At 48.0% G+C, this 22,886-nt stretch overlaps 2 protein-coding genes and 1 non-coding gene across 3 annotated transcripts; all 3 read left to right on the top strand.

The window, feature by feature from the left end:
• Window positions 1-3,063: 3,063 nt before the first annotated feature.
• Window positions 3,064-5,414, top strand: RPS11 (ribosomal protein S11). Its single transcript, XM_010946977.3, has 5 exons — window positions 3,064-3,223; window positions 3,959-4,090; window positions 4,282-4,357; window positions 4,653-4,782; window positions 5,235-5,414. Exons 1-5 carry the CDS (start codon window positions 3,209-3,211, stop codon window positions 5,356-5,358), a joined length of 477 nt encoding a protein of 158 aa, XP_010945279.1. The 5' UTR covers window positions 3,064-3,208; the 3' UTR covers window positions 5,359-5,414.
• LOC123614575 (small nucleolar RNA SNORD35) lies at window positions 4,451-4,541 on the top strand. Its single transcript, XR_006722011.1, has one exon. It is a non-coding gene; the product is annotated as a small nucleolar RNA SNORD35 (small nucleolar RNA).
• A 10,185-nt stretch (window positions 5,415-15,599) lies between the features above and the next one.
• Window positions 15,600-22,848, top strand: FCGRT (Fc gamma receptor and transporter). The gene is made up of 6 exons (XM_045510705.2): window positions 15,600-15,886; window positions 16,195-16,449; window positions 16,572-16,847; window positions 21,067-21,336; window positions 22,015-22,128; window positions 22,366-22,848. Exons 1-6 carry the CDS (start codon window positions 15,655-15,657, stop codon window positions 22,443-22,445), a joined length of 1,227 nt encoding a protein of 408 aa, XP_045366661.1. The 5' UTR covers window positions 15,600-15,654; the 3' UTR covers window positions 22,446-22,848.
• Window positions 22,849-22,886: the final 38 nt, after the last annotated feature.

Below are 22,886 nucleotides of genomic sequence, written 5' to 3'. Positions count from 1 at the left end.
ACCATCTTTATTTTCCCCAGACCTGTGCTGGGAAGACTCATGCTGCCCTTGGGACTAATGGGGAATACTTGGCTAGCTGAGTGTAATACACATTTTACTGCAGTTCACAGGGCAGATGTTAATCCCTAAAATATCTGAGACACCACCTTAGGTTTTCTCTGAGAACCATGTTACAAATGGGAGGTATCCTATACGTATCCGTACCCTTCCTGGGGCTCCTGCTCACCAGCTTTTGAAAACAAGCAACTAAACAGTTAAAATCTTAACTTTAACAAAAGCATAACCCCACCAAAGCCATGATCCTTCCAAAAATTAATTTGGCTTAAAAATGTAAAACTTCCCACTTAAAACACCCACCATTAACTCTCAGAAGGTTCGAGTGTGGAATACATAGAAAGGGAATGTCATTTTCGTAGGCATTTCCAGGCTCATTGGGGAGGGTGAGGATATCCAGGTCAGCGTTTGCATTTCTGCTGTGAAACAGTATGTGAAATCTGTCAGGCAGAGAACTATTCCCCATCAAACCCAGAATAACCACAGTTGGTTTGAAGTTTTATTGGACACCAAGGCTCTTCGCTGCAATTCAAAAGAATCAATGTGGGTTGTGACCAGCCTTAAAACAATGAAATTGAATAGAAATGAAAAGGGGGGGGGGAATCTATAGGAAGGAAGGGTGAGTTAAAAGACTTAAACGTTAGAAAAGGAGAAGGCAAGGCGGGGAGAAGAGGGCGGAGAAGTGTGTGTTAGGTCTCAGAGCAGAATGCACTTCCTACAGTGTAGGGGTGTAATCAAAAATGGTTAGAACACAACACGGTAAATCAGCTATACTTCAATCAAAAATTAAAATGTTTTGAAGCCAAGGACCTAAACATCTCCAAATGGCCCTCACCCCTTTAGAGTGAAGAAGGATTTCTTTGCTTTTCCCTTATAATCTCACCAGCTACTCTGAGCAATTTGCAAAATACTGAGCATTTAAGCAAACCAGACAGGAAATCATACCTAATCTCACCACCTGGAGATATAAACCACCAGGGCAACGTGATGCATTTCCTTCTAGGCTTTTTTCTAAGTTTACTTTTGTACATAATTTAGCACACATTGTAGACAGTAACTTTAGGTCCTACTTTTTTTAAGCTAAATATCATAAATCCTTTCCAAGTCATACAAAAACTCCAGAACTTTTTTCTTCAAAAAAAAAAAATATATATAGTTGCTACAAGGTCACTGGGAGTTCTAAATAATATGTTCTAAAACCTTCAAAGATGAAAAGTCCCTCGCCCTTAAAGCTACCCCCAGAGGGACTGAAACAATTTAAAATGTATGATTCAAAGTTCACAAAGCTATCAAGTGTAAAAGAAATTTAAATAATTAAACATCCAAATGATTTTTGAAAGTTTGTAGCATTTATATTTCTGAAGTTACTATAACTTAAAACACCGTATATATTACATACATATATGCACCCAGCCTTCTGTTCATAAGAGCACTTTTTGCATTGATACAAATATTCTAAATCTTCACTGTTCAATATGCAAGCCATTAGCCTTGTGGTTACTGAACATTTGAAATATGAACAGAATGACTGGAAAATTGAATTTTAAGTTTTTTTCCATTTCAATTACAATTTATACAAGTACATGTAACTAATGGCTGTGTTATTGGACAGTGCAGCTGTCCTAAAAAGGTACAACCACAATTATAGCACAGAATAAGTTTTCAAAACAATGCAGTCATCCTTTAGATTGTCAATAAACATTTGCGGAATGAATGGGTCATGCTTTGCCTCTAGTTCTGCACTTTGCTCTGTCCACATACAAATTCAATGGAAGGTAGAATAGTTTGGAAGACACATCACAAGCTGATTAACAGGATGACAGCAATTGCTTCTGGAGAAGGAAATCGGGTGTGGGTGTTTGGAGAAGAAGAGTAGGAGAAAGACTCATCTTTTGCCATGTACTTTTTGTACTTAAGTAAGGAAAGAGGCATAAGACACCTTTCTGTGCCAAGGTCTAGAGTTTGAAATCTCACATCAAGGTCCAAGTACGTTAGGATGTGGACAGCTGTCAGTGTTAGTGTGAGACACCGGATTGTTGCCACCACTGCCCAGCACGGGGCCGGGTACACAATAGGTGCTCAATAAGTGTGAAGTGACTGTAAAAAGGACTCAAGGGTTTCTTCTTTAAAGGTAGGTGATTAAGAACTCTGGACCCAGACTGCCCAGGTTAAATTCTCATCTCTGCCTCTCATTTTCTGCGAAACCTGAAGTAACTATGCTTCAATTTCCTCATCTGCAAAATGGGAAAAATAATGCTGGGCACATGGCAGTTACCCTGCTAGATTCTGCTTTCCTAGAATTTGTAAAACACCAAATTAGTATGCACTTAGAAGCCTGCAGCACTGACCAGCGCAGTACATACTAGCCCCATGAGGCTATTTAAATTTAAATCTAATAAATTTAAATTAACGTTAAAAATTCAGGTCCTCAGTCGCACGCACCACACTTCAAACTCCAGTGACAGCCGTGTTGGATAGCGCAGATACAGAACATTTCCATCATAGGCGAAAATACTGTTGGACCGCGCTGTTACAATCAGCAGAAGGCCTTTCCCCTACTTCGCCCCCCCGCCCCCCAGCCACACTAAACCATTGTCTGGGGAGGAAATGGGTCACAGAAGAAAAAAACTTTCATTAAACTATAGAAAACTCACGGGCAGCGTCCGCCCCTCACAAAGATGGCGGAGCTACACCGCATGAAAGCCGCTAAGATTTTCCAGTCTCCCGCCCCGCAAAAAGATGGCCGCGGCCACAACGCGTTTGAACCCTCGCGAGCACAGCCACGCGGTCCCAAGCCCCACGTGATCCCACTCCCCGCAGAAACATGACCGACTGCCGATGACTCTCGCGATAACACAGGCTCAAGGCTGGTCACTCCCTCCTAACGTGCCTAGCGAGCCCGCCCGCAACGAGGTCCTAAGACTCTCGCGAGACAGTGCCCGCCGCTTCCCCGCCCCTCTTCCCTTCGCCTCCGGGCGCAGTGTCCGTGCAGTCTCCCAATCCCGTGCTTGGGTAGGGCCGCCCGTCAATCAGAGTACCGCCCCAAACCGCGTTGTCCCGCCCCCTATTTCGTCACTTCCCCTGTCGCCCCTGTGCAGTCGATAAGGAAACCCGGACGCAACCGCGACTTTCTTTTTCTCAGGCAGCCGGGAAGATGGCGGACATTCAGGTTCGGGTTTGGGGCTGATGCTGACTCTGTGGGGCCCGCTCCAGTCTTCAGGGGCGCGTCCTGGAGAGCGGGACTCCCTCCAGTTTCGGGGTTAATTCTGGGCGTCCTTGATTTCTCGGGGATTAATTCAAGCAGAGGGCGCGTGTCTTTACGTTAATTTAGATTAGGGCTTTCTAAATCTTGGGGGCTCCGCACTTGGGATGTAATTAAAGCTCAAGTTTTTAAGGAATTGGAATTATTTTAAACTCATGGTTTACAGAGTATTCTTCTGGAGGCTTTAGGCCATAGGGTAAATCCTGGGAGAACTGAGTCCTGAGGGCTATTCCAGGGAGTCCGTCCTCTTGGTATTTAGCTCTGAGGTCGCCAGTATTAGATAAGTGAATCCTGGGTGGGTGTCTTTTGTGTCTTGGAGAATAATTCTTACTGAAAGGTGTCCAGGATGTTAGAGGGATGATTCTGTATCTTTGGGTTTTCAGGGGTGAATTTTGCAGGCGGTGGAAGGTGTTTTAGCCCGTAAATGCTTAAGAAACCCTGGGTTCAGAGTTGAGTCTAAATTAGAGGTAAATTTGGATGAGTGTATTGGAGAATAAGACGCTCGTCTGGGCCACTCGGCCTTGGAGGCCAGCGTTTGCGGAGTAAATGCCGGAGAGGATGGGATCTGGCGGGGTTTTACGAAGCTCTCAGGCCAGGCTGGTCCCTACTCCAGGGTTACCAGCATCCTTTTCATTCCCGTAGACCGAGCGTGCCTACCAAAAGCAGCCGACCATCTTTCAAAATAAGAAGAGGGTCCTGCTTGGAGAAACCGGCAAAGAGAAGCTACCGCGATACTACAAGAACATTGGTCTGGGTTTCAAGACACCCAAGGAGGTATGGGGACCCTCAGGAGAAAGAATGAGACTCCTGTGTCCCTGCACGTGTGCCCAAATCGAGTTGCCCTACCTACGTCCGAGTGGTTCCTCCCGTGGCTGCTGGGAACTGTAGTTTGTCTCTCGGATGCCACGCCCCCTGTTCTTTTTAAGGAACTACTGTGCAAGGCTCACTGATCTTTATCCTTTCAGGCCATTGAGGGTACCTACATTGACAAGAAGTGCCCTTTTACTGGTAATGTCTCCATTCGAGGGCGGATCCTGTCTGGTGAGTGAGGACCTTTGGGGGCTTGGGTTCAGATTCTTGGATCTGAGGGAGGAGGGGCTGGGGACACTCAGACTCCTGGTTACTGGGGGCACTGGCAGATGATGTCTACTGTTTTCACGATGGTCTTCAGATGCCCACCACGGGCATTGCTGAGAAAGTTGCTTGGTACAGATGATGCCAGAAGCAGGGCTTCTAGGAGCCCTGCTCAGTGGGTCCCTGATTCCCAGCATGCCCTGCCCTGCTCATGGCTCGCTTTCCCACGGGGCCTGACCCAGCATCTGCCCCATCCCCCCAGGTGTGGTGACCAAAATGAAGATGCAGCGGACCATCGTCATCCGCCGAGACTACCTTCACTACATCCGAAAATACAACCGTTTCGAGAAGCGCCACAAGAACATGTCTGTGCACCTTTCCCCCTGCTTCAGGTGAGCACGGCCACTCCCCGGGAGCCCAGGTCAGCCACCCTCCCAGACAGAGGGGAGCAGGTGGTCCACACAAGAGCCTGGAGGTCATGAGACCTGACCTGGGTATTAAAAGGGGGACCCGCCCTGGCTGCCGTGTGGAGGTAGGGGCAGGTTTCCTGTAAGCAAGCCACCATAACCATCTGTGAGAGCCTCCAGTTTTCTGCAAAAAGGAGACAATACATAGAGATTTTCTGTTTTTGGAAGGATTGGAGCGTTCTCTGCAGAGCTTTGAGCTTGGTGCCTTACACAGTTTGTGCTCAGTAAATAACAACTAGGGGGTAGAGGGAACTGGAAATAGGAGCTTGGGTGGATTTTGGTGGAGCCAAAGTTGAGAGGCTTCCACCTGGAGACAGGGCCTGCTTGGGGCAGAGCCACCCCCACCTCCAGTGACACAGTCATGGCCCACTCTGCAGGGACGTCCAGATCGGCGACATTGTCACAGTGGGCGAGTGCCGGCCCCTGAGCAAGACTGTGCGCTTCAACGTGCTCAAGGTCACCAAGGCTGCAGGCACCAAGAAACAATTCCAGAAGTTCTGAGACTGGACTCCTCTGCCCACTGCACCAAACAAAATAAAGTTATTTTCCCAGTTACAGGCCAGGCTCTGGGTATCTGGCTCATTACCATAGGGTGGGGATGTCCCTGGGAATTAAGTGGGGTTGGTATGAAAGATGGGGTTCTCCTTCATCTTTTGGGGCCCAAGGATGGGAGTAGGGACCAAATCCTGCCTCCTGCTCTCTCATTTCTGGGTGTAAACAAAACCTTGCGTTGAGATGCTGTTCATCTCTGGGCCTTTTAGTCCCTGTCACCTTTCAGTGTCAGAGTAAATAAGGCCTCAACCTTTACCTGGTGTCGAGCTCCCCCCCCCCCCCGCAAGTCTCTGGGGAGGAAGTGAGGGAGGGTGGAGGTTCCTGGGTTCTTTAGGCTCTAGGCCCTTTCTGGCCTCCATGGGGAGGAGGAGGAAGAAGTAGCCGCCACAGGAGGGTTGGGGGAGGGTGGGCTTGAGCTCATAACTGCCGGTTTCTGAACCATGAGTCTTGACCTCAACCTGGGACTGTCTTCCCCAGCAAGGAAGGAGTCGGGCACGGCACCCACCTTCCCTCCTGCAAACCCCACCACCGCTTCCTCCTGAGTGGGCACCAGGCCCATTCGCAGATGAACAACCTCATCTAAGGGGCAGGATCTCTGCCTGGGCTCCCAGTGAGTGGCTGAGCTCCAGTATCAGAAAATGGGCCTTGAGGGCAGGTCACAGTGAGACCATCCCAGAACCCAGCTCTGTGGGGTCGCACACCAGTCAGAAATGGGTAGGAAGTCCCTGGAGGTGGGACAGAGCAGGTGGAGGGCCTCAGGGGTGGAGAGAAATTGGAGGTGGGGAGAAATGGGACAGAGTCCTGCAAATTGTAGAAAGAGACTTCTAATGGCCAGACACAGCGACCTTGAGAGTCAGGGGATGTGGGGAGAGCTTGATTATAGGTCACAGCAGAAATGCGTTCTGTCAGGAGCAGAGAGACCTTGAGTGTCAGATACAGAGAGAGGGAGAGATTCAGGACAGCGCTCAGCTGGACGCTGAACAGGGATGGAGACCACAGCTAGGAGCAGGTACAGATGGAAGTGGAGTGCCAGGCAGAGTTAGGAGACGAGCACAGCGTTGATGAGCAGGAGGGTGGCAGGTGCAGACTGAAAAACAAGGAGAGGGAGACAAGGACTGGGATTTAAGACACTCACCCAAGCCACCGCCCCAGAGCTGGAGTGGAGGCACAGAGATAGAAGGCAGGTGCGGGAGTCGCCCCGCTGACTTCACCCCTGGGGCCTTGTGCTGCTGGTGTCCCCAGGTCCCTGCCCCCCATGCCTGTACCAGGGACTGAGGCACAGCACTGGTACAAGGGTTGGGAGACAGGGCCGTGAGGAGAGAGGAGCCGCTGCTGCTGCCGCTGCTTCCAGGGACGCTGCCTCTGGACCACCGCAGCGGCTTCTTTTTACCCGGTGAGGGCGGGGGTTCCTGCCAGAGGAAGTGGGGCCGCATCAAAGAGGGCAGGAAGGGGCAGGGACAGGTCAGAAGGGGGCACCGCCCCGAGCTTCAGCCTGTGAGCTCGCCCCACCCGGTGTTGGAGGGGTAGAGACCCCCAGCAGGGGGACCGGGACCCAGAGAGAGCAGGGAGGTGGGGACAGAGATGGAGGCAGAAGACAGAGCTAGGGAGAGGAGGGGGAACAGACACAGAGAGGGATCCGAGGCCCAAGGCCGCTCCAAGAGCCCCCACCCGCAGGTGTTTCCGTTTGGGGTGGGGCCACCGTGTTTACAACAACAACAGCCCAGCTCCCCTGTTTCCTCCCAGCGGTGTGTTGCTGGGCGTCTCCTTGGCACCCCATTGTCAGGCTGCCTAGTGTCAGGTGCAGCCTGCGCCTGCTGTGCATCAGGGGACACCTGACAAGCCTGGTGGGTCAGTTTGCAAGAACCAAGGAGAAAGCCCCCCAGACTGTACCAGTTCTCTGGTCTGATGAGTGAGATGAAGACTGTCCCTGCCCTCAGAGCCCAGGGACAGCTAGAGACACAATTGCTGAGCCCAGATCCCAGCCTCAGACCTTCCCCTCTGCCTACATGGCTCTCCTGCCACTGTCCCTCAGTCCCTGCACCCGCAAGACTAGCTCCCCTCTCTGAGCCTTCGCACTGGCTGTGCCCTCTACTGGGAAGCTCTAATCCCAGGTTTCCACCTGCCTCCCTCCCCTCATTCCTTAGTCTCATCCTCACGACCTGTTTCCACTTGGCAAAACTTCCCACCCTTGGCAGTCGCCCTTCCCTACCTTATTGTCTTACAACAGACCTGTTCATGGTATATTCGTGTATTTCTGGTGAAAATCCTGTATATTGCATATTGATGGATTTACCAGTTAACCCCTGGAATACAAGCTCCAAGAAGGCAGGGGTGTCTGCATCTCCAGGGTCTGAGGCCAGCTGTAAGTGCTCTACAAGTGTTTAGTTGAGTGAACAAATTCATCTAAAGTTCAGTCCCCACATTCTCATGGGGCAGGCTTGAACCCTGGGTATCAAGGCCTGGAGTAACTGGAAGCAGTGAACTTGCACAGAAACCTCCCGTGTAAGCCCTGAGACTGCAGGCTCTGTCCCGAATTCCTGCCCTGCTGCTCATTAGCTGTGTGACCTTGGACGTGAGCCCCCTTCCCAGCCACAGAGCTTCAGTCTCCTAATCTGTAAAATCTTGCCCCCCACCGCATTGGGAGAATGAGATATTCTCACACGTGTTATTGAGGTAGAACTAGTCCTTGTAAGTGACACTTGTTAGGGAAGTGATTATGCTGCAGTCTTGAGCCTATTGTCAGAGAAAGGCCCAGCAGACCCAAGGACAGGGTCTTTGGCATGTGGCCCCAGAGGTGTTACATGGTTGTGGAATCCTAGTTCTACTCTAGCAAATCCTGGTAGTTTGTCACAGGACCTTGAGAATATTTTATCATGTTTCTGGAATATTCCATTGCATGCCACTAAGTGGCTATGCAATTTCTCAGGGAAACTAGCAGTTTCATAGGTCCTGGGTTTACAATGACAGCGGGTTTCAGACCTATTAATGGGCAGTTATTGGTTGTATCATAATGAATCATGGCCTTGCATGGCTCATAGCAGGCCACAGGAATGTCCTATTATAGCCAGACTGGTGAGCATTGTTGAAGCCCCCTGTGGTATTCTGTTATAACAGGACCTAGGAGTGATGGATTATGGTGGGACCTCAGGGTCTTGTAACAGGTCCCGTTGGCGGTTGCAATATTCAGGTGATGATATAGCCAGCCCAGGGGTGTTATGTGCGTAGCTGGCACCTGCATTCATTGAACTGGCCCTGAGGTCTGTGAGTAGTCTGGAGAAATGGGACTGGAGCAGCTTCGTGTATTGGAGCAGCCCTGCTGCCGTATTTTAGCGCTACCCTGAGCCCATCAGGGGAAAATCCTGGGGTCTAACATAATAAGTGCCAGCTCTATGATACATTACAACAGAGACCCACGGATTGTTTCAGGGTAGGTATAGACTCTGCTAGAACAGGGGAGGAGGGTAGAGCTCAGTGGGAGAGCGCGTGCTTAGCATGCACAAGGTCCTGGGTTCAATGCGCAGTAAGTACTTCCAATAAAAATAAATAAGTAAACCTAATTACCTCTCTCCCAAAGCAAACAAACAACTAAAAAGATTTTGCTAGAACATAATTGCAGGACCCTAAGACCATTCGAGAAAAGTTTTAGGGGCATAGCAAACCAGTCCAGTGTCATTCATTATTGGCTTCATTCATCCTGCAAAGGCTTTCTTGTGCTAGCCCCTGAGGAGACAGGAGTGAGCAAGACAGATCCAGGAGCTGGTGTCTGAGAGTTTACGATTTAGTGTGATGCTGGGGACCTCAACAGCTTCGTGGAGGGGGTGCATTAAGGGGAACAGGTTACTCCCATGCCCTGCTATGTGCCCTGTGCCACTGAGGTAGGTACAATTATTACCCATTTCTCAGATAAAGAAATGGAGACTCAGAGAAGCCCACCTGGAAGAGGCAGGATTTGTGGAGTTTTTGTTTTGTTTTTAGGCTTTGGTTTTGAACCCAGGTGTAATTGCCTTCTGGGGTCAGTAGGGGGCACTAAGGGGGCACTACAGTGCAGGGACAGAGAGGAGAGGCGGATGTGAAGATGGCCCTTCAGGGAGACAACGCAGAGCTGCCTGGGGCCATTTGTAGTCCTCGGTCCCCAGGGACCGAAGCAGCTTCAGGCGAGGGTTTTCCAGGCAGCCAGAGCAGTTGTTTGGAAGGGACCTGCACTTGGTTTAATGCTCCATTGAATGAAAATGGAATTAAATTAAGTTGCTTGAATTAAAATTGGAACAAGGGGCCCCACATTTTCATTTGGCATTGGGCCCTGCAGATTAGTTACCGTCCTGCTGGGGTTTTCTATTGCTTTATGATGGGCTGCTGGGGACAAGATAGTAGGACCCCAGGGGATCCCGAAGGCAAAAGCAGGGACCCTTAGAGCACAGGACCTTGGGGATAAGATAGGAGACAGCCTGCAGTTGCTGTAAATTGTCCATGAAGATGTAGCAGAACCCCAGGACACTTAGCAAGGATTCCCAGCTGGCATTAAGGGACTTTGAGGGCTTTTTTCTTTTGTAGCAAGAAGGAAGGATATTACCAGGAATGTTCAGGCTGACCTCTGAGAGGCCTCATGCTAAACCCTGAGGCCATTCTAACAGGAGGGACAGGAGCTCAGAATGGGGCAAGAGAGGGCATCCTTTATGACCGTGGTAGGCTGGAGAGTGGTCCCTCAAAGATGTCTATGCCTTCGTCTTCCAAATCTGGTGACGATGTGACTTGAGATGTGATTAAATTTGGGATCTTGAGAAAGGGACAGGATCTTGGATTATCCAGGTGGGACCAGTGTAATCACAAGGATTCCTTACAAGAGGAAAGCAGGAGGATCAGACTCAGAGAGAGTTATAAGGATGGACAGAGAGGTCAGAGGGCAGAGAAGATGCTGGCTTCAAAGATGGAGGAAGGGGCCACAAGCCACGGAACGTAGGGGGCCCCAAGCAGCTGGAAAAGTCCAGGAAATGGATTCTCCCCTGGAGCCTCCAGGAGGAATACAGCTCTGTGGACCCGATTTAGATGTCTGAACTCCAGAACCGTAAGATACTGAATTTGTGTTGTTTTAAGCCACAAAGTTTGGGTGATTGGTTACAGGAGCCATAAGACACTAACACAAGGATCTAGGTCCATTGTGGACGGCTGCTGACACATGACACATGGGTAAAAGCCAGTGGGAATTTTCCCAGAGCTCCCTAGGACATTTTGATGGCTCTAGGGGCCACAGAATAACCCTTGGTATGTTTCAGCAGGACTCTAAAGACTTCATGGTGGTGGGGTGGGTAGAGTGCATACCTAGCATGCATAAGGTCCTGGGTTCAATCCCCAGTACCTCCATCAAAATAAATAAATAGTAAGGAAAAAAAATAGCTAATTACCTCTCCCCTACAAAAAAAAAGACCTCACGATAAAGCTAGAGGCTTTTCTTTTTTCTTTTTTCTTTTTTTTTTTTACTGAAGTACAGTCAGTTACAATGTGACAGTTTCTGGTGTACAGCACAATGTCCCCGTCCTGAATATACATATATATATTCATTTCCATATTTTTTTCACTAAAGGTTATTACAAGATATTGAATATAGTTCCCTGTGCTATACCAAAGAAATTTGTTTTTTTAATCTATTCTTATATATAGTGGTTAACATTTGCAAATCTCAAACTCCCAAATTTATCCCTTCCCACCCCCTTTCCCCTGGTATCCATAAGATTGTTTACTATGTCTGTGAGTCTGTTTCTATCTTGTAGATGAATTCATTAGTGTCCTGGAGACTTTCTAATACGGTCCTGGCAGGGCCCAGAGGGTTTTGAGAGGATGCCCCAAGGTCATTTTGGTGACTCTCAAGGCCATATGAGGGAAGACTGGACCCATTTTAGCAGGATCCAGGGGGCCTTCTAAGCGTTCAGGGGGAGTATTGCAGGGTTCTGGAGACATGTTATCAGGAGCCAAAGGACTTTTTGGCAGGACCATAGATTAGGGGCCTGAGCAGTGTTGAAGTGACAGCCAATGGGACATTATAGCAGGACAGAGGACACCTAGAGGAGATACCCAGGCACAGGTAAAGCAGGAGCTGAGGGAGAGTTGAGCCAGATGTGAGCATTACAGATGGACCTGGCACCACTGGGAAGGCTCCAAGGGCCAGTGCCCTTGGATCCTGGGAGCATGGCAGCAGGAACCCATAGATTTGTCATCAGGGCTCTAGGGGCATTGTTTTAGGGTCCTAGGCAGTAGAGAATAATCCTAGAGGAGTGTTTTAACCATTAGAGTAGAAGCCAGGGTATCAAAAGGGGATACACAGAGCCATGGAGCAGGACCTCAGGCCCTCTTTTAGTGGAATTTCAGGAGGAGGGAGCAGCAATCTAGCTGGATGGTGGGGGGCCTGATAGCAAGTTCCTGGGAAATGCTGAAGGTTTCTTGCCTGGTAGGGATGTTATAGGAGGTCCTAGGGAGTCTGTCTAATTGTTTTTATCTAATTGTCTGTCTGTCTGTCTGTCTACCTATCTACCTACCTACCTATTTGTCCATCTGTATAACTGTCTTTCTGTTTTTTCTGTCTATCTCTACTTTTCTATCATCCATCTATTTGTCTGTCTGTCTGCATGACTACCTAGCTATCTGCCTATTTTTCTTCCTATGTATGTATGTATGTATGTATGTATCTATCTATCTATCTATCTATCTATCTATCTATCTATCTATCTATCTATCTATCTATCTACCTATCTATCTGCCAGCCTACCTACCTATCCCTCTGTGTCTGTCTGTCTATCTATCTTTCGTGGGGAAATTCTGGATAGGGCAGGACCCAGTGAGGGACAGTAATAGAGAGAACGCAGGAGTGGACCTGGGGAGCCCTACTTGCTCAGCTTTACGATGGAAACAGAAGGATTAGCGCAGGCTCAGCAGCAGGGAGCAGGGCCTGGGGCTGAGGGCACTTGGTCACAATCCCGGAGTGGTCCTGGCAGTGGTTCTATGAGGCAGGACTGATTTAGCAGGACTCCAGGGATGGGGTGGCCGTTTCCAGGAGACGTTAGTGTAGGCTCCTGAAGACCTTATCACTGGGTCTCAGGGTACTATCAGGGACCAAAGGTGCTTGGGCGTGGAAGCCTGAGATTATCAGAGACCCAGGGACATGGTAGGGGCCTCTGGTGATGCTCCTGTGGGACTCCAGGGGCACTGGCATTAAAGTTATTAGAGCAGAGCTGTGAGGTGTGCGATGGGACCCCAGATGCAGTGGAGAGGATGCTGGCGTGGCTGTTGGAACCTAAGGCCATCTTAATGGGCCAACAAGCCTCAAAGTGGGACTATAGGAACGTTATATTAGGGCTCAGAGAGCATCTAAATGAATTCTAGGGTATCTTCATGTGGGACAGAAGTGGGACCCAAGGAAAAGTATAGCAGAGTCCTGGGAGGCATTGTTGTGGACATTGGCCACTTTTGTCAGGGTCCAAGCAACATCACAGTTGGGTCATGAGGGCCTTTAAAATGAGAGCTTGGGGGAGGGTACAGCTCAGCTGGTAGAGCGCATGCTTATCATACATGAGGTCCTGGGTTCAATCCCTAGTAACTCCTCTAAGAATAAATAAATAAACCTAATTACCTCCCCCGACCAATAGATAAATAAATAAATAAATAAACAAATAAACAAACAAACAAATAAACAAACAAACAAACAAACAAACAAATAAATAAATAAATAAAAAATGAGAGCCCAATGGCTGCCGGAATGGGGCTCCAGAAACATAGCCGGATCCCAAGGGACGTAGAGGGGACAGCTGGGCTTGGTAGTTTCCCCAAGATATTTTAGCACTCATGGGACATAAAAGCAGGATCCTTCAGCATCATTAGATGCATACCCTCAGAGTGGATCTTGGTGGATGTTCTCGCAGGATCCAGGGAGAGGAATGAAAATGAATAGAGGTCCCTCAGTAAGTTGAATATAGATTTACTGCCTGTAATAGTTACATTCAGATGTCAGCTTGGCTGAGTCACAGTGCCCAGATGTTTGATCAAACATTACTCTGGGATGTTTCTGTGAGGATGTTTGGGGATGAGATTTACACTGAAATCAGTGAATTCTGAGTAAAGCAGATCTGCCCGCCATAATGTGGGTGGGCCTCGTCCAATCAGTTGAAGGCGAAAACCTGACCTCCCCCAAGCCAAGGGGAATTCTGCCAGCAATTCTGTCAGCAGACTGCCTTTGGACTTCAGCTACAAGACAAGCTCTTCTTGGTTCTCCAGACTGCTTGCCTTTACTTATTTTATTTATTTAATTAAAACGTTGGGGAGGCAGTAATTAGGTTTGTTTATTTATTTATTTTAACAGAGGTAGTGGAGTTTGAACCCAGGACCTCGAGCATGCTAAGCACTTTCTGTACCACTGAGCTATATCCTACCCCTATTATTTTTTTTAATTGAAGTAGAGTTGATTTACAATGCTGTGTTAATTTCTGGTGTACAGCATACTGATTCAGTTATATATATATATATATATATATATATATATATATATATATATATATATATATATGTATTCTTTTTCATTATGGGTTATTGCAAGACAGACTGCCTGCCTTTAGACTTGAACTGAAACTCTTTCCGGAGTCTGCAGCCAGCCAGCTGTCCCCCTATCAGATTTTTGTACAAGCCAAGTCTCCACAATCACATGAGCCAACTCCTTATAATGTCTCTTTCTCTCTCTATATATACATCCTGTTGATTCTGTTTCTCCAGAGAACCCTGACTAATACATCATATGATCTAGCAAGTCCACTCCTGGGTATATACCTAAAAGATCTGAATACAGCTATTCAAAAAAACAAAAAGGAAAACAAAAGCTTTGCACACAAATGTCCACAGCAGCATTATTCACAATAGCCAAAAAGTGGAAAACACGCAAATGCCCACCAACTGATGAATGGATAAACCAAATGTGGTAGATCCATAGGATAGAATATTATTCACCCATAAAAAGGAATGAAGTTCTGGGCCGGGGGTGGGGGGAGTAGAGCTCAGTGGTAGAGCCCACTTAGCATGCACGAGGTCCTGGGTTCAATCCCCAGCACCTCCATTCAAACAAACAAACAGAAACCAAAATCCAATGAAGTTCTGAAACACGCTATCATGTGGATAAATCTTGAAACCAGTACTCTCAGTGAAAGAAGCCAGACACAAAATGCCACAATATTGTTAGGATTCTATTTCCCTGAAATGTCCAGAATAGGTAAGTCCATAGAAACAGAAAGTAAATTAGTGGTTGCCAGGGGCTGGAGGGGTCGCAGGCCACAGAGGCTGCTCTACGACTTGTACATGGTGATGATTGCATAACACAGTGAATGCACTGAATGTCACAAATAAGAGCTCCTTTGTTGTGTGCATTTTACCACAATAAAACAGATGAATAGAAGCATTATAGCAGGAGTGTAGGCTAGGGGTGGATGACTGGTGGGGCCCCCAAGCATGATAATAGAATACTGGGACTGTGTGTTACTGAGGTCATATTAGAAGATATGAAAGTCCTGCAGTAGCACTTTAAGGGGACACTTGGGGGAGGGGTTGGAAGGAGGAAGTATCTGGAGAATTCTATTATAGCAGGAGCTAGTGAAGGCTGGGGTGGGGGGTTGGGGGGGACAATGAGATAAAAGGGGACCCACACTGATCTCCAAATTTGGGACTTCGACATTGTTGCTTCTCAACTTTGTCACGAATTCGCTGAGTGGCTGACACCCTCAAAAAAAAAAAAAAAAATCAGGGAGCAACAGAGAAAAAGATTTTAAAAAAAAAAGAAAGAAAATTTCCAGAGAGAGTCAGAGACCAACACTCAGGCTGGGTCCACGGCCTGGGGTGTGCCCTGCAGCTGGGGGGCGGGGTTGGATGTTCCTGGAGTCAAGGAGCCAGCCGTCTCCGGACAGGATGTGAGAGAGGAACTGGGGTCTCCAGTCACGGGAGCCAGCCGGGGCAGCAGGAGGGAAGGAATCGTGGCTGCAGTGAGTAGAGCTGGGTCCCAGACCGACGGAGCAGAGAGCCGGGCGCCGGACTCCCGAGGCTCCGGGAGGAGGGCGCGAGGGTCTGGACTTTTGGGTCTGAGGGAGGAGGGGGGGTGCTCCCTGGACTCGCGGGTCTGAGGGCGGAGGAGGAGGCGGGGCCGAACTCGGAGAAAGGAATCCCAGCCTATCCAGGCTCTGTAACTAATTAACCAACCCGGAGCGACTTACTGGGTGAAAGTTCATGGACGAGGAGGACATTGTTGTCATTTTCCTCGATCGAGCGCAGCCGCCGCGCCTTCGTGGTGGCCTAGCAGGACCGGACCTGGGGGAGTGGGGCAGGGGCGGGGCGGGGGTCCGGAGGAATCACGCGCCCCCTCCCGCCCCAGGTCTCCCGCTGAGGATGCGGGTCCCCCGGTCTCAGCCCTGGGGGCTCGCTCTCCTGCTTCTCCTCTTGCCTGGAACGCTGCGCGCAGGTGAGGGGGCTCCGGGGCTGGGGCTGCTGGGCAGCAGGGAGGTGCCGCCCGCTGGGAAAAGAGCAAAGGAAGCTAAATCCGAGGTTCCGCTAGCTCCGGGCACTTCCTCCTTTGCCGCCTTTCACTTGGTTTCTATCTCCTCCCTCTGGCGGTGTTTCTGGGAAGCACCTGTCCCTTTCTGTCTGGGTCTCTGTCCCTCTCTCGGGGGCTGTCCCCCCTCTCCGAGTCTGGTCTCTCTATCTGGGATGGAGTCTTTTCTCTCTCCCAGATGGGGCGACCATCTGCTCTCTTCACCTCTGTCTCTCCAGCGGAGAGCCATCGCTCTCTTCTGTACCACTTCACCGCCGTGTCCAACCCGGCCTCGGGGACGCCTGCCTTCTGGGTATCAGGCTGGCTGGGCCCACAGCAGTACCTGAGCTACAATAACCTGCGGGCCCAGGCTGAGCCGTATGGGGCTTGGGTCTGGGAAAGCCAGGTGTCCTGGTACTGGGAGAAAGAGACGACCGATCTGAGGGACAAGGAGAAACTCTTCCTCGAAGCTCTCAAAGTCTTCGGGGACAGAGGTGAGAGTGGGACTAATGGGTCTGAGGGAGGAGGGGCTGGGGACCTGGATCCTGGGTCTCAAAGAGGAGGGGACTAGAGCCCTGACTCCTGGGCCCTGCTCACCTGTGTGTGGGCACCCCAGATTCCTACACCCTGCAGGGCCTGCTGGGCTGTGAGTTAGGCCCTGACAACGTCTCAGTGCCCATGGCCAAGTATGCCCTGAACGGTGAGGAGTTCATGGAGTTCGACCCCAAGCTGGGCATCTGGGATGGGGACTGGCCTGAGGCCAGGACCGTCGGTATCAAGTGGATGAAGCACCCTGAGGCAGTCAACAAGGAGAAGACCTTCCTGCTCTACTCCTGCCCCCACCGGCTGCTGGGGCATCTGGAGAGGGGCCGTGGCAATCTGGAGTGGAAGGGTGAGCAACCCCCTTAAAAGTCCTGATCGCCAGGGACCTCTCCATCCCCACCACTCTGCCTGAGTCCTCATCCTCTTCCCCAGCCTCTCTTCCCTCATCTGCCCCCCTCTTCCACAATCATGTCCCAGAGGGTCTTTCTCCAGCCTAAGCTGCCCCTGTTCCTCTCATGCACACAGCCCTCCTGTGGCTCCCAGAGCCATCTGGACACAGCCAAAGCCCCTCAGCCTAGCACTGAGGCCCCATGTGGCGTGGCCTCTGTCCCTCTCCTCAGCCTCCCATTTCTCCATTGGCTTTACTCAGCTGGACAGAATCACCCAGAGTTCCTTCCGCTCACATCAGCCTTCACATTTCTTCGCCTTTGCCAGTTTCCCTGGTGCCAGATGCCACTGGTGTCAGGTTCCACTCTGGCCCATAAGACTTGCTGCTTTTGGGTGCCCACAGTGCCTCGTGTAACCTCTGTTACAGGCAGCACAGGTCACTCTGAGCTATAATTACATGCGTGTCTGGGGAATTCAAGGGCTGCAGTTAGCGCTCTTTTGTCCTCAGCGTCCCCCACATTGCAATTCCTGCTTCCATCTCAGCCCTCATTACAGACCATCCTCTACCCAGCAGTCAGAAGAATGTTTAAAAAACTTGAGCTCCCTTCCCAGTGCTGCTTAAAACCATCCAATAGATTCCCAGTAGTCTTAGACTAAAATCCAAACTCTAATCCAAGGCCTGCTAGCTCCACATGGTCTATCTGCTTGCAGCCACTGGAATTTCACAATGCTCTCAACTACAGTGGCCTTCTCCCTTTCCTCCAATATGTCAGGGTCTTTCCTTCTTCAGGGCCTTTGCACCTGCTGTTCCCTCTGCTTTTGATTCTCTTCCTTGGGATCCTGCCATGACTGGGTTATTCTCGTGCTTGAGATTTGACCTTGGATGTCAGTTCTTCAGCAGGGCCCTCACTGACCACCCTGGCTGTGCCCCCATCTGACCCCCATTATTGTCTCTCATGCCATTGTTTTGTCCATTCATTCATTATAGCATCTTTCTTTTTTTTCTCTTTTCTTGAAGTGTAATTTACTTACCTAAAGTACACAGCTTGATTAATTTTTATATATGCCCATGAACCTGCCCTCCAGATCAAGACCTAGAACACTGGCAGCACCCCGGAGACTTCCTTGTGTCCCCTCGCTGATTTCTATCATGATAGTGTTGCCTAATTTTGAACTTCATATGACTATGAGCATATGCTCATTCATGTCTGGCTTTTTTCACTCAAGAGTGTGTCTTGAGACTCATCTCTGATGTTGGGTGTATCTGTAGTTCACTTGTTTTTATCGCTGAGTAGTATTCCGTTGCATGTTTCACATCACAGTTTGTCAATAAATGGTTTATTTCCAATTGGAGCTATTAAGAATAAAGCTTCTATGAACATTCTTGTACACATCTTTTGATGAATATATATTTTCATTTATTTTGACTAAATACCCGTGGGTGGAGTTGTCACATCGTAGTGTAGGCATAGGATTAATTCTAGGAGGTAGTGCTAAACATTTTCTCAAAGTGATTGAACCAATTTTATGTTTCCACCAGCGCATATGAGAATTCCAGTTGCTCCACAGGCTTGCCAGAATTTGATATTGTCTGTCTTTAGTTTTAACCATTCTATTGGGTATGTAGTGATGTCTTATTGTGATTTCACTTTTGATCTATCTGATGACACATGAAGATCAGATAAAGGATTAGATGACTAGCAATACTGAGTACTCTTCCACATTATCAGCAAGTTGAGTGTCTTCCCTATTGGAGTGGCTGTTTGAGTCTTTTGCCCATTTTTAAATTGGAACTTTTGTCTTTTTTTTTTTCTTGTTAGAATTCTTAGTATATTCTGGGTATTTGCATGTCAGTTGGTTCTATTGGAAATAGCTTCTCCCAGTCTGCAGCTTGTCTTTTCACTCTCTTAATGAAACCTTTTGATGAACAAAAGTTCTTAATTTTAGTGAAGATCAATTTACCAATCATTTATTCTATAGCTCTTTTGTGTGTTCTCTTTAAGATCTTTCCTCTCCCAAAAGTATGAAGGTTTTCTCCTATGTCGTCTTTTAGATGCTTGATTGGTAAATCACTTTCATATTTAGCAATATGATCCATGACCAGTTAATTGTGTGTAGTGTTATGAGGTAAGGATCAAGGTGTATTTGTCCCTCATGGATATCCAGTTGACCCAGCATCATTTGTTGCAAGAGCACCATCCCCTTTCCCCCAGTGAACTGCAGTGAAAACTTTTTCCTCAATTAGGTATGGATCTGCTTCAACTGGACTAAAATTGAATGAATACCTAACTCCTTTGATCAGTGTAGCTTTAGAGAACGTTTTGACATCTAGCAATTAAGTTCTTCAGCTTTATTGCCTTGGTTATTCTGTGTCATTTGCATCTCTACATACATTCATGCTTGTCTATTTCTGCCAAAAAAAAAAATTCTGTTGGGATTTTGATAGTGATTGAATTGTATCTATAGATCAATGTGGGGAGAATTGACATCTTAACATTAACTCTTCTAACCCATGAATACAGTATATCCCTCTACTTGTTTAGAAGTCCTTTAATTTCTCTCAGTAACACTTTGTAGTTTTCAGTGTAGAGGTCTTACACCTCATTAGTTACACTTTTTCCCCTAAGTATTAGGCATTTTTTGATGCTTCTGTAAACGGTAATTCTAAAAATTTCATTTTCAGGGGAGGGTATAGCTCAAAGTGGTAGAGCACATGCTTAGCATACACAAGGTCCTGGGTTCAATCCCCAGTACCTCCTCTAAAAAAAAGTAAGTAAATAAATAAACCTAAGTACATCCCTCCCCCCAAAACAAAACAAATAAATAAAAACTTCATTTTCTAATGGTTTGTAGCTAGTTTATAGAAATACTATTGATTTGTAAAAAATACTATTGATTTTTATATATTTTCTTATATTTAGAAACTTTGCTGAATTCACTTATTCCTGGTACTTCTTCCTAGATTCTTCTGGATTATGTCATATTTGACATGTTTTATTTATTTTCTTTTCTAGTTTTAATACCTCATTTCTTTTTCTTATCTTATTGCACTGGCTAGGATCCCCAGTGTTGAACCGAGTGGTGAGAATGAACATCTTATAGTCTCAGACTCACAGGGAAAGCATTTAGTTTTTTACTATTAAATGTTATGTTAATTATAGGTTCCTTGCTAATGCCCATTGTCAAATTAAGGAAGTTTCCTCCAACTCCTAGTTTTCTGAGAGTCTTTTGGGCTTTGTTTTTTATTTTTTGTTTGTTTGTTTTTTGTGGGGGGAGGTAATTAGGTTTACTTACTTATTTATTTATTAACAGAGGTACTGGGGATTGAACCCCGGAGCTGGTGCATGCTAAGCAGGCAGTCTACCACTGAGCTATACCCTCCCCCTTTGTTTTCTTTTGAATGGTGCTGAATTTTATCAAATGACCATTTGCTTTTTCCCTTTTAGTCTAACATGGTGAGTTATATTAGCTGATTTTCAAATGTTAAACCAATCTAGAATTCCTAGAATAAGCTTCACTTGATCATAATGTGTTATCCTTTATATAAGTTGCTTGATTCTATCTTCTCATATTTTTAGAGAATTTTGAGTCTATTTTCATGAGAGATAGTGGTCTAAAATTCCCTTTCTTTTTATGTCCTTGTGAGATTTTGTTATTAAGGTACACTGGCTTGTAAAATATGCTGTGAATGGTTTCCTCTTTTTTGTTCCATAGAAGAATTTGTGTAAGAGTTTCTTCCTTAGTTGTTTTGAAGAGTTCACCAGTGATGTCATCTGGACCTGGAATTTTATTTGTTGAAAAGCTTTAGATTAGGGATTAAATTTTTTAAATAGTTATAAGACATTTTTAACATTTAACATTTCTTCTTCCATCAGTTTTGGAAGGTTGTGTTTCTCAGGAATTTGTCCAGTTCATTTAAATTTCAAATGTGCTGGCATGACATTTTTCATATCCTCTTGCTATCTTTTGAATGACTGTAGGATCTGTCTTATTCTCCCTCACTGCACTTTCTTAGTCTGTTTCCCTTACATTCATATGTACACTAATACTTGTTTCTCTTCCCTCATTAGAACATAAGCTCCATGAGGACAGGGACTTCTGTCTGTCTTGTTCACTGCTGTATCTCTGGCCCTGGGAGTTCGTGGGCCTGGGGCTCAGGCCTGTCTGCCTGTTTGTTGCAGAGCCACCCTCCATGCGCCTGAAGGCCCGACCAGGCAACCCGGGCTTTTCCGTGCTCACCTGCAGTGCCTTCTCCTTCTACCCACCGGAGCTGCAACTGCGATTCCTACGGAATGGGCTGGCAGCTGGCTCTGGTGAGGGCGACGTTGTCCCCAACGGCGATGGCTCCTTCTACGCCTGGTCATCACTAACAGTCAAAAGCGGTGACGAACACCAGTACCGCTGCTGGGTGCAGCACGTGGGGCTGGCCCAGCCCCTCACTGTGGAGCTGGGTGAGGTCCCGCTGGGAGAAGATACTCCCTACTTCTGGTTGCCTTTTCTCCCTCTCCTGCAGCTTCCTGAGTTTGACCACCTTCCACCCCACTGCTGCCAGTTCTCCTTGAGCCTGACTGCTTTGTGCCCCACCACTGCCAGTTCTTCCAAAGCCTGACAGCCTTTTGTCCTGTGTTGCTGGGCCTCCCCAAGTCTGACTGCCTTCCGTCCTTCTGCTGCTGACCTCATTGAGTCTGGCCACCCGTTAACCACTATGGGAAGTCCTCCTTAAGTCTGACCACCTTCCGTCCTGCTGCTGCTAGTATTCGTGGAGTCTGACCCTCCGTTGTCTGCTGCTGCCAGTCCTCTATGAGTCTGACTTTCTACCGCTCTGTGCCCGCCCCTCCTCTTCAAGTTGGAACACGACTCACCCTGCTGCTACAGGTCCCTTGATCAGAGTGACTGAGACGCGCCCCCCCCCCCCCCCCGCCTTGCTGTGGCTGGTTCTTACATCCAAGCTGGGGGCTTTCTTGACTGAGAGCATCATCTCAGTGGCCTTTCCTTTACCCACACCCCGTGCCTGAAACTTGGTGCTGAGATCTGGGAGTTTGGGAGGGACTGAGAACCCTCAGTCCCCTGTCCTGACTCAGATGCAATGGAGGGTCCATTAAACATCTCCCAACATTCTCTGGCTGCAGAATCACCAGCCAAGTCCTCGGTACCAGTGATTGGAATCTTCATCGGCTTCCTACTGCTCATGACAGTGGCTGCAGGAGGAGCTCTGCTGTGGAGGAGGAGAAAGGGACTGCCAGGTGTGGGACGGGAAGAGGGAACTGCCTCAGAGGGAGGGAGACCCCCCAAAGAGACGGAGACACATTCCTGAGGGAACAGAGAATCTAGACAGAGAGGGCTAGAGACTCAGAGAGAGGTTGGGACAGAAAACTGGAGGGGAGAAACAGACTCAGAGCGGGACAGAAACCCACAGAGTAGGGCAGAGACCCAGAGGATTTCAGAGATTCTGATTATCTCCTCTCTTCCTCTTTCCTCAGCCCCTTGGATCGCTTTCCGTGGGGACGATATAGGGGCCCTCCTGCCCACTCCTGGCCTTTCCAAAGATGCTGAATCTTAGGATATAAATGCGTTCCCAGCAACTGCCTGATCGTCCCCCATCCTGGCTGCTACCAGCTAATGTAGTCAGGTCCTTTTCATGCTGTGAGACCTCCAGGAATCCTGGTATTTCTGAGCCTCCAGAAGGACCCGATGTGCTCCCTCTGGATTTCTCCTGTGGTCTGCCTCAGTTTCCCCTCCTGATATGTATGGCTTTTTTCCACCTCCACGTATAACATGGGTTTGGGCCCGAATCATTGTGTTTTCATAGTTTACCTTTTTAGGGAAATGCAGGGGGAATAAATGGTGCAAGCCTTGGGCTTCAAATCTCTCCTCAGGCTAACTTGTTGCCATGGTGGAATCTGCCAATTTTATATACCAAGTCATGTATTTTTAATTAATAAATTTCACAAATATTCACTGAATGTTTACACTGTGCCAGGCATTTTGACGAATTCTTGGC

Source organism: Camelus bactrianus, chromosome 9 (genome assembly GCF_048773025.1).
Source record: "Camelus bactrianus isolate YW-2024 breed Bactrian camel chromosome 9, ASM4877302v1, whole genome shotgun sequence".
NCBI lineage: Eukaryota > Metazoa > Chordata > Mammalia > Artiodactyla > Camelidae > Camelus > Camelus bactrianus.
The sequence above is the reverse complement of the archived record's forward strand: the minus strand, read 5'-3'. Positions and strand labels throughout refer to the sequence as shown.